At 38.7% G+C, this 10,412-nt stretch overlaps 2 protein-coding genes across 3 annotated transcripts; one reads left to right on the top strand and one right to left on the bottom strand.

Moving 5' to 3' along the window:
• Nucleotides 1–1,021: 1,021 nt before the first annotated feature.
• On the top strand, nucleotides 1,022–6,362 carry LOC123229018 (probable cellulose synthase A catalytic subunit 3 [UDP-forming]). Of its 2 annotated transcripts, none has more exons than XM_044654574.1 (13): nucleotides 1,022–1,324; nucleotides 1,432–1,627; nucleotides 1,693–1,992; nucleotides 2,074–2,248; nucleotides 2,651–2,917; nucleotides 3,006–3,351; nucleotides 3,432–3,569; nucleotides 3,640–3,765; nucleotides 3,877–4,089; nucleotides 4,166–4,439; nucleotides 4,826–5,022; nucleotides 5,101–5,451; nucleotides 5,527–6,362. In XM_044654574.1, exons 1-13 carry the CDS (start codon nucleotides 1,244–1,246, stop codon nucleotides 6,109–6,111), a joined length of 3,249 nt encoding a protein of 1,082 aa, XP_044510509.1. In that variant the 5' UTR covers nucleotides 1,022–1,243; the 3' UTR covers nucleotides 6,112–6,362. The 2 variants fall into 2 exon arrangements, with proteins under 2 accessions (XP_044510509.1, XP_044510508.1); XM_044654573.1 differs by having other exon boundaries at nucleotides 1,429–1,627.
• Nucleotides 6,363–6,805: 443 nt separating this feature from the next.
• On the bottom strand, nucleotides 6,806–10,007 carry LOC123229604 (paramyosin). The gene is made up of 3 exons (XM_044655529.1): nucleotides 9,079–10,007; nucleotides 8,286–8,972; nucleotides 6,806–7,838 (listed from the first exon to the last, which is right to left on the bottom strand). Exons 1-3 carry the CDS (start codon nucleotides 9,901–9,903, stop codon nucleotides 7,254–7,256), a joined length of 2,097 nt encoding a protein of 698 aa, XP_044511464.1. The 5' UTR covers nucleotides 9,904–10,007; the 3' UTR covers nucleotides 6,806–7,253.
• Nucleotides 10,008–10,412: the final 405 nt, after the last annotated feature.

Here is a 10,412-nt window from a genome sequence, read left to right as displayed (position 1 = left end):
ACTAGACGCATCATCGAATAAGTTAGTTAAAAAATGTTGGGTAATTAATTAAAATAAGTAAAATTTTAAGCGTTTATATGTTTTTAGGCCACCCTAGAAAAGTTTTATCAAAATAAGCAAACTGTATTTTTTTTATCGTTTTTACCCTTATGTTGAAAACCCAAGTAAAAATATTTTTTCTGAGAATGTACGTCGGTTTATGGTGGTTACGATGGTGGCTAGGGATTTTACACTGAAACCCTAAATATGTCGAATTATGTATATGGATGTTTTTGAATGTTTCGAACGCTTAAAATGATGTAGTTTCAATGTTAATGGATGTCTGGAAGTGTAGCCGTTGAGAGACAAAAGCGTGCAAATTTACAGTGTCACGCAAACTGCGCAAATTTACAGTGCTGTGCAAATCGTGCAAACACTGTTTACACCGTGCAAACATTGTTTACATCGCGTAAAAATAGATATCATAGTCTGTGAACAGTATTTTTTGCGCGATTTTGCAAGCAGTTTGCGCTATGTGAACAGTATTTGCGCGGTTTGCGCAGTTTGTGTAACTCTGTTCACAGTTTGCGTGACACTGTTCACTTTTTGCGCTTTTATCTCTCAACGGCTACACTTCTAGACATCCATTAACATCGAAACTACATCATTTTAAGCGTTCGAAACATTCAAAAACATCCATATACATTCGACATATTTAGGGTTCACTGTAAAATCCCTAGCTACATCGTAACCGCCATAAACCGATGCACATTCTCAGAAAAAATATTTTTACTTGGTTTTTCAACATAAGGGTAAAAAGGGTAAAAAAAATACGGTTTGCTTATTTTGGTAAAACTTTTCTAAGGTGGCCTTAAAACGTATAAACGCTTAAAATTTTGTATATTTTAATTAATTTACCAAAAATGTTTATCAGAAATTAAGGATTTTGTTGAGATGATCAGTTGGACCTGGGCTGGGTGGAGGGCGGGCATAGTTGTAAAACCAATGATGGGGTGAGGTTAACTATGCAAATAAAGTCAAGCAAAAGAGCTGAGATGAAATCTAGAGCCTGCCGAAATGAGGTGAAGGTACATGCGGGGTCTCAGAGGAGCATACGCGGTGTACACCTAGTCTTGTTATCGGATGAACAGTTAATCCCAGAAGATATTCTGCATGGATACTTTAATTTTATTTATAATTTACCCAAATGCCGTCGTTTCCTGTAATTAAATCTCCAACTCCAAACCTCTCCAATTGAAGTCAAATGGAGGCAAGTGTGGGTTTGGTCGCCGGTTCTCATAATCGGAATGAACTAGTAGTTATCCGTCGAAATGGGGATTCCGCTGTAAGCTCACTCATACTTTGATAATCATCTCTCTCTCTGTATATAAATATTTATACTTGATTATTATATAATCTGTTATGTGCTTCGACTTATTGCACTCGCAGCAGCCTAAACCTTTACAGCCGTTAAGTGGACAGATATGCCATGTATGTGGAGATGATGTAGGTCTAACAGTTGATGGAGAGCTTTTCGTGGCCTGCAACGAGTGTGCTTTTCCCATTTGCAGAACTTGCTATGACTACGAACGTAGAGAAGGAAATCAAGTCTGTCCTCAGTGCAACACCAGATTCAGACGTCTCAAGGGTATATATACACACTTTCCTTTGTAAATTTAGTTATTATTAACTTGTTTTAATTTAATGGAACAGGTTGTGCGAGAGTTGAAGGTGATGAAGAAGAAGATGACATTGATGACGTGGATAACGAGTTTGATTTCGATGGAAATAAAAGACAGGATATGCATGGAGGAGTGGACTCCATGTTTCATGGCCGCCTGAGCTACGGCCGTTCTTCTGACGTCGATATGCCTCATGTTGCTCAGTTTCCTCTCCTTACCAATGGTCAAATGGATGATAATATTCCTCCGGTTCAACATGCTTTGGTCCCTTCTTTCATGAGAAGTGCCAAAAGGATCCACCCTCTTCCTTTTTCAAATTCTGTCCTCCCAGGCATTTACTCTTCCTCTTTTCTTCTTGTATCCTTGTTAATATCCCTTTTTCTCTAAGTCGAAATTATCTTTCATCCTACAGCGCAACCCAGATTCATGGATCCTTCCAAGGACTTGGCTGCTTACGGCTATGGAAGTGTTGCTTGGAAGGAGACGATGGAGAATTGGAAGCAAAAACAGGACAAACTACAAATGACGAAGAAAGACAATGGTGACAAAGATTGGGAATATGATGCCGATGCTCCTGATTTTCCGCTGTAAGCAACACTCCTTGTTTTACAACTGATTTATTGGAGAATCTTTTTCTTTTTCTTCTAGAATTGATACTATGTTTTTCAAATTCAACTAAGCATCAGTGACAAATTTTCTTGTGTAAACAACAATTTGATCAGTGGATAGCCAATAGCTACAACGAGCTATACTTCCCTCTGCAAATAATTGAGGGTTCCTCTATTGTTAATGACAAAATTCAATTGTCTAGTCATCTATCTTCCTTTGTTCATTTCTTTAATATATGGTCTACATTATAACTATGCAAAATGGTAAATTGCTTCAAAGCTTTTCTGTTTCTTTTATCCTTTGTTTTTAACTTCAATTAATCAATTAATTATCCTATGGATTTCTGAACATGGGAAAATATATGTCATCCTTGTGACCAGCATGAATGAGGCGAGACAGCCATTGTCAAGAAAGCTGCCAATACCACCCAGCCAAATCAACCCTTACCGAATGATCATCATAATTCGACTTATAATTCTTGGGTTCTTCTTCCATTATCGTGTTATGCACCCTGTGAACGGCGCATATGGACTGTGGCTTGTATCGGTTATTTGTGAGTTTTGGTTTGCTGTTTCTTGGATTCTAGATCAATTCCCAAAGTGGCTCCCTATTGACAGGGAAACTTATCTGGACAGATTGTCCCTTAGGTAAGTAATTGGTTAGTTTTTTAAGTTCATGCAACTCTGCCCACGGTCCAGTTATCAAGTAAATTTACTTTTATCTGTTTCTGCCTAGGTATGAGAAAGAGGGCCAACCTTCTCATCTATCACCCGTTGATATATTTGTAAGTACAGTTGATCCACTAAAAGAACCCCCTCTGGTGACTGCAAACACAGTTCTATCCATTCTTGCTGTGGATTACCCAGTTGACAAGTTCTCATGCTATGTTTCTGACGATGGTGCTGCTATGTTAACATTTGAAGCACTATCAGAAACATCTGAATTTGCAAGGAAATGGGTCCCTTTTTGTAAGAAGTTCAACATTGAGCCTCGAGCACCTGAGTGGTATTTTTCTGAGATGTTAGATTATCTCAAAGATAAGGTTCTAGCATCATTTGTGAAGGAACGAAGAGCTATGAAGGTGTCAATGCTTCTGCTTAAGTTTATTTGCATCATTCTTTGCACATCCTAGAGTAACTCTTATTCTCATCGAAATTTCAGAGAGAGTATGAAGAATTTAAGGTTAGGATCAATGCTTTGGTTGCCAAAGCACAGAAGGTTCCAGAAGAAGGGTGGATGATGCAAGATGGGACTGCATGGCCTGGGAATAATGTTCGCAATCATCCTGGAATGATTCAGGTATGTATATACTGGTTAGTTTTGTCTATAAATTTCATCATAACTTACATGCGTTCCACAATTTTCATAGGTTTTCCTTGGCCAAAGTGGAGGAGATGATACAGATGCAAATGAATTACCACGCCTTGTTTATGTTTCTAGAGAAAAGAGACCGGGGTTCAATCACCACAAAAAGGCTGGAGCAATGAATGCTTTGGTAAGCATTGAAATTACAGGGAGCCAAGGTCTTGTATTCATTTGCAATTCAAAGAAAATTTCTTTGTTTTTCCTTTTATAACGTATTCTCGTGGCCCTGTCTGCTTAATAGGTCAGGGTCTCTGCTGTGCTCACAAATGCACCTTATGTGCTGAATCTGGATTGCGATCACTACATCAATAACAGCAAGGCTCTTAGAGAGGCCATGTGTTTCATTATGGATCCACTGATAGGAAAGAGAGTGTGTTATGTCCAGTTCCCACAAAGGTTTCATGGTATTGACAAGAATGATCGATATGCCAACCGGAACACAATATTCTTTGATGTAAGCATGCATTTATGAAATTTTTGGTTGCTTATTCGCTAGCTCATCTTTTAACTAGTACATGTCCCCATTTCAGATTAACATGAAAGGTTTGGATGGCATTCAAGGGCCAATATATGTTGGGACGGGATGTGTGTTCAGAAGGCAGGCACTTTATGGACATGATGCTCCAAAAACCAAAAGGTCACCAACCAGGGCTTGGAACTGCTGGCCTAAGCGGCGCTGTTGTACTAGAAGTGAAAAAAAGAAGAGTATTGACAGACCAAATTCCGAGATAAAGAAAAAAAATCTGAAGAAAGGAGATACAGCACCAGATTGTGCTTTGGAAGTTACTGAAGGGGGTATTGAAGGTAATCCTGCTTCTTCTGCAATCCAGAGCAGTAGTTCTCAGAATCATACTTTAGCAGAAAAAAAGATTAGCATAATACATCTTTAGGATGATTCTAAGAGAAGTAATGCATTCAAGAACCTGCGTGTATAGTGATCTGATTGTCATGTGGTTGGGAGGAATTTTAATCTCAAATTCTGTTGTCCAGTTTTTCCGGGCAGTCTACTCTCGAGATGGGTTACTTGTAATGTCACTTTCTTATTATCTAGATATGAGAAAATAATATATGTGAGGTTGGAGAAAGATTTTTCTAATCAATTAGTAGTATCAATTCTTTTACAAACATTTTTCTAATCAACTAGTAGTATCAATTCTTTTGACATCTAACTTTGAGGGCTTCAAATGCAGGATCTGAAGTTGAAAATTTCTGCCTACTGTCCGATAGTAAGTTGGAAAAGAAGTTTGGGCAATCTCCTGTGTTTGTTGCATCTACCCTTGTAGAGGAGGGTGGGACACTGAAAAATGCTAGTCCTGCTTCTATACTGAAGGAAGCTATCCACGTTATCAGCTGTGGCTATGAAAATAAAACTGAATGGGGGAAAGAGGTAACAGATATTTCAATTTAATACAATTCCTCTTGATATTGCAATTTTGGCGGACTGTAGCATTTTATTATGCTCCAGGTTGGTTGGATCTATGGTTCTATTACAGAGGATATATTGACTGGTTTTAAAATGCACTGCCTTGGATGGCGATCCATATACTGTATTCCTGCCAGGCCTGCATTCAAGGGATCTGCACCAATTAATCTTTCAGATCGTCTGCACCAAGTCCTCCGATGGGCCCTCGGATCAGTTGAAATATTGTTGAGTAGGCATTGTCCTCTTTGGTATGGATATGGAGGGGGTTTGAAGTGGTTAGAGCGTCTTTCTTACATCAATGCCACTGTATATCCATTGACTTCTATTCCTTTGTTGGCCTATTGTACTCTTCCTGCTGTTTGCTTGCTGACAGGAAAATTTATCACTCCCGAGGTGAGAAATTTATAACCTTCCAATTGGTGATGCTTAGTTTTCCTAAAATCATGTGTTTAATTTCTCATATTGCAGCTCAGCAATGTTGCTAGCTTGTCGTTTTTGTCACTTTTCATCTGCATTTTTGCGACAAGTATACTAGAAATGAGATGGAGTGGGGTTGGCATTGATGAGTGGTGGAGAAATGAGCAATTTTGGGTAATTGGGGGGGTTTCAGCGCAGCTGTTTGCTGTGTTCCAAGGGCTCTTAAAGGTTATTGCTGGTGTGGATACAAACTTCACTGTGACATCAAAAGCCGGGGATGATGAAGAGTTGTCAGAGCTCTATGCATTTAAATGGACCACACTGCTCATTCCACCAACAACACTCCTTATAATAAACTTGATAGGAGTGGTGGCTGGAATCTCCAGTGCCATAAATAATGGTTATGATTCATGGGGGCCTCTGTTTGGCAAGCTCTTCTTTGCTTTCTGGGTAATTGTTCATCTCTATCCTTTCCTAAAGGGCCTAGTGGGCAGACAGAACAGAACTCCCATAATCATTATTGTCTGGTCTATTTTGCTGGCTTCCATTTTCTCCCTGTTGTGGGTTAGAATCGATCCATTTGTGGCCAAGTCAGATGCCCCAGTTCTGGAGGAATGCGGATTGGATTGTAATTAGAATTGGCATTGATAAATGGTGGAGTGTGCAAGCCTGGATCCAATGTTTATATTGGATGGCGTGAATATCTGTTTCCAACTCCAGTTCAACAAAAATACCGGAGGGAAAACTTGACAACTGCAAGTTTGTACCAATGGGCTTTATAATTCTTTATTAGTTTTGTTCATACAAAAAAGAGTTAGGATGAAAACAGTTGACCTTTGCGTAGTATTATTTTAATGAGTCTCTCACACTATTCTATTCACAATAAACCTGGGCATTGTCCTGTACTTGTAAAACATCAGGGGAAAAATTCTTGGACAGCATTAACCTCACTAAAAATAAAAAAAATTCATACTAGAGAATTATATATGAACTTAGTTTTAGCTCTATTTTCACATCTGAAAAAAATGAACAGTAAATCTATTATATATAACAACACTAACACTACCAATCTATCCCATCTAGCGCCAAGTTTCAAAGAACTAAAAAAAAAAGAGCTATTCAAATAAGAAAAAGAAAAACCTATTACAAGCCAATCCATACTAAAAAAAACTCAGTATAGAAAGCTGACAAGCCTGGAGAAGAACAAGAGCTGATGGAAGTTGTGAAAGTATATTTTAGGACAGATATGGAAGTGTTTAGACACTGTCCATTATCAAGGAAACAAAGAGAACTAAGGAGTACATGATAAAAATTTGAAAATCGAGTCAGCTGCAACCAAACATGCAAAGAAGCTATTATTCATATAAAATACACATTCAAGAATAAAAATTTAAAGCCAAGCGTACATGATAATTGTTGCTGACAAATTGAAAATGCAAAATTTTGTATAGGATGGTAACCAATATGGGAGACAAACTAAATCGCTTTGTCAATAAATAGAGCAACTGGTTCAGAATTCTTTTTTCTCTTCTTCCCCTATTATTGGTTGAGCAAAACCTGAACTTGCTTGAGAGTTGAGACAGGGCAAGACAATCACTGGCAACCAGAGGATCCAGACTCAATATCATCAAACAAGATAACTGTCATGCCTGTGGGCTTCATCTCTCAAGGCATCCAGGGGTTAGCATAAATTCTGAAGAAAGCATCAAAATCCCAGTCTTGGTGCCCCTCCAAGTGCAACAATTGAGGCTATTCATACTTATCATAAATTTGTTATATCAGGCTGAAGAAAGATGGACAGATGCAGCCAATTCTGCCAATTGCTTCTTGCCAAAATTGGCAACAAGTTCCATGGAGATGAAGTGTTTTGGTAGATTTTCAAATTCTTCCTCCCTTAAATTGTAGATAGGTTTAAGTTTTTTAGCTTCTTGATCAGCTGCTTCAGCCTCACCAAGTAGAAGATTAGCTTCTTCAAGGTTACCCAACTCTAGGGCAGCTGATCTTTCTGCAGTAGCAGCACCAGAAACTATAAGTAACCTCTGAAATCGAGCTACTGCCATCTCTTTTTCCTTGGATATAATCAGTTCTTCAGTCTCCTGCAATCGTTTAACAGTGTCTTTAAAATTTCCCTCAAGTTTCTCGAGCTTCAAAACTGCCTTATCCATTTCAATTTGTAAGCTATCCTTTTCACCACTCAATGACTTTGCCTCAGCAGCTATTCGTGCAGCTTCCTTGAAATTTCTTGCAGTAGCAGCAACTTTCTTTTCTGCTTCAAGTTCTGGGGCTCTTTTGTCTGTAAAAAGAATTCTCTGTCTGAAGGATGCCGCAGTTTGCTGGATGCTTGATTTCATGGAAGACAGTTCCTAAAGGCAATGTAAAGGAAAATCAATTCAAGAAATAACATCATCTGAAACAAAATTTGCGGCCGAGGGATAGGCGGTATCATAATGCTGCATTTTCAAGTTAATCTTTCAGCCAAAAGAAAAAAGCAATTTTGTGTGCTTTCTGGAGGCCAAACAAGGCATAAGCAAAAATAGATGAGATATAGCTACTTAAGTCACATTTCAATATAGTTTCAGGTGTCTGTGGTCATAACACTTTAGTCATTCAACTTCAAGAGAATCTGTGAGTAAATGCAATAAGCATTGAGTTGCAGGTTCGCTAAGAAGGAGACTAATGCCAACGGGAAGTCTTTACAGTTAAGGACTAATATAACTGACAACTCAAAAACAATAAAAGACTAACACCTTCATAAGATTGTATGATCATATAAGTAAAATTCAGAAAGATAGTTGGGAAGTAAAATTAACCTGTAGGGAAGTTCTTGCTGCAGAAACCTCCTGTTGAAGCATCTGTATTTCCTCTGAAAGTTTCTCCTCAGTCTTTGCAAGCCTCACTTTATAATCCCTGGATTTTAAAACAGACGACATAAGACTTCTTCTCAGCCCAACCATTTCTTGGTATGCTTTTGCCTCATCTGCAGAAACTCTGGCAATTTCCTTAAGCTTTGTTACCCTGTCCACTTCCTCCTTGAGGAACTCATCAATTTCCTTTTTTTTCATCAACAAAGCTTCACTCTCTAACTCCAACTGAGAAATTGCCGATTGCAAGTTATCAAACTTTGTATCAACGCTAGATTGGAGTTCCTGAAAACCAGAGAGTGCATCAGCAATCCTTTTCTCAACTGCTTGGATTTTAGAGTCATTGTCAGCTATCTCCTTCTCTTTCTCCCTCACCAAAGCAAGTAGCTTCTGCAGTTCATCAAACAGCATATTCTTTCTCTTACAAAGAAATTCTTTCTCTCTTTTATCATCCTCAATTGGAGCGTCAACTGAATTATTCAACACCGAACGGGCATCATTTACAAGATGTGATTCAATTTCTAGTTCTATCTTTCTGCCCTCCAAGGCTTCAGTTGACGAAAGCCATTTTTCCATTTCTTCAGAAGATAATGTTTCTGCTTGCTTCAAAAACACATCTGCATCATTTTTAGCATCCTGAAAAATGCATTTTGCCGATCCAAAGGTCAAACTTATAAGTTTGGGAAATAAGTTCATCACTACAAGAAATAGATAATGGAATAATAGAAGGTTGGGTACTGACAGCAGAGAAACGGTAGAGTAACGAAGCAGATTCTTCCTCGGCAGCAATCTGGGAGAGGAGAACCTGATGCACCTGGGAATCAACAGCATCGCAATGGGCTTCAGCATCTCTGAGAGCAATGAGAAGAGATTGTTTATGGTTCTCGGACGAAGCGAGGTCGTCGCTGATCCTCTGGGCGGTCTCAAAATCTTCCGCCTCACATGCTTCGTCCAAGTGCTTTTCAAGGAGAGAGCGCTTTAAGGATGCTGAAAGAAGATCTTCGGAAGCTTTTCTTCTTCTACGGATCGAATCCTTGCGGGCTGCAGAAACGGAGGAGGAAAATTCACGAGCAGTGTTGAGCTTTTCTAAAATCCGAGTCTTAACATGCTCAAATCTTTGTTGGGGATTATTATAATCATCATCTTTCTTTTTCTCTTTGTCTTTATCAGGTACATTAGAAGTAGAAGAAGTTTCATCCGCCACAATTGAAGAATCATCATCAAAAGTGTCATCATCATAATCTCCGTCAGGAAGTATACGAGGCGAATCTCTAGCGTATCCGATCCGTAATCCAGCGGCTTTCTTTTTCTTTCGGGAAGACTTTGTTTTGGAAGGGGAGGGTTGGTATTCGGGGGTTTGGAGAGTGAGGTCGGAGAACAGGTCTTCATCAAGGGGCTCAGATGATGAGGATGCCGGTGCTGGTACTACTTCCAAAGAAGGAGCATCATGATGAGATTGAGATTGAGATTCAGAATGATCGCCCTCTAGGCTCTGATCTGTTACTAATTGAGATGGAGAAAACAACACCATCCCTTCGAATAAAGAATCCATCTCATCATCCTCCATTATTAGTCAATCTACTCTTTGCCTTCAATCAATGGAAACACAAGCACCACGCCGACTCCAAGTCTCTACTCTGCTGCTTGCTTCCGCCGTCCTCTTTTTCTGTTGCCTATTACAGTAAATTGTATCTACAGAAGCCCAACTTTTGGCCTATTAATTTTTTTGGGTCAGTAATGGCCTATTACTTACTAGGTTGGGCCGAAGCTTATTAATCATTCGGTTGGGTTGGGCCTAAGCTTTTGGTTTTGCACGAGCGAACCCTACGCATCTTCCATGCATGTCCAATCTGTCAAAAATGCAATGATCAGATTCAGTTAGGAACTTACCATCAACGAATTCAGATAGATCAAAACTCAGGAGTACAGAAGTAAATTATAATTAAAAGAATAAAATAAAATATTTAATAATATTATCATTACGATGAGTTAGATTTACATATGAATAAATACAATTTATTTATTATAATAAGGTTAGAAGATGTTATTTTGTGTCTTAAAATGACGAGAGCATTT

Source organism: Mangifera indica, chromosome 11 (assembly GCF_011075055.1).
Source record: "Mangifera indica cultivar Alphonso chromosome 11, CATAS_Mindica_2.1, whole genome shotgun sequence".
Classification (NCBI taxonomy): Eukaryota; Viridiplantae; Streptophyta; class Magnoliopsida; order Sapindales; family Anacardiaceae; genus Mangifera; species Mangifera indica.
This window is presented reverse-complemented; position numbering and strand designations above follow the sequence as displayed.

What these genes read in the sequence shown, in the direction of transcription:
- LOC123229018 (XM_044654573.1), top strand. Translation starts at nt 1,244, where the DNA reads ATGGAGGCAAGTGTGGGTTTGGTCGCCGGTTCTCATAATCGGAATGAA. An exon ending in ATCATCCTGGAATGATTCAG is followed by an intron (nt 3,570 to 3,639) that starts GTATGTATATAC and finishes CAATTTTCATAG; the next exon opens with GTTTTCCTTGGCCAAAGTGG. An exon ending in CTGGAGCAATGAATGCTTTG is followed by an intron (nt 3,766 to 3,876) that starts GTAAGCATTGAA and finishes TCTGCTTAATAG; the next exon opens with GTCAGGGTCTCTGCTGTGCT.
- LOC123229604 (XM_044655529.1), bottom strand. Translation starts at nt 9,903, where the DNA reads ATGGAGGATGATGAGATGGATTCTTTATTCGAAGGGATGGTGTTGTTT. An exon ending in TACTCTACCGTTTCTCTGCT is followed by an intron (nt 8,973 to 9,078) that starts GTCAGTACCCAA and finishes TGCATTTTTCAG; the next exon opens with GATGCTAAAAATGATGCAGA. An exon ending in CAGCAAGAACTTCCCTACAG is followed by an intron (nt 7,839 to 8,285) that starts GTTAATTTTACT and finishes CATTGCCTTTAG; the next exon opens with GAACTGTCTTCCATGAAATC.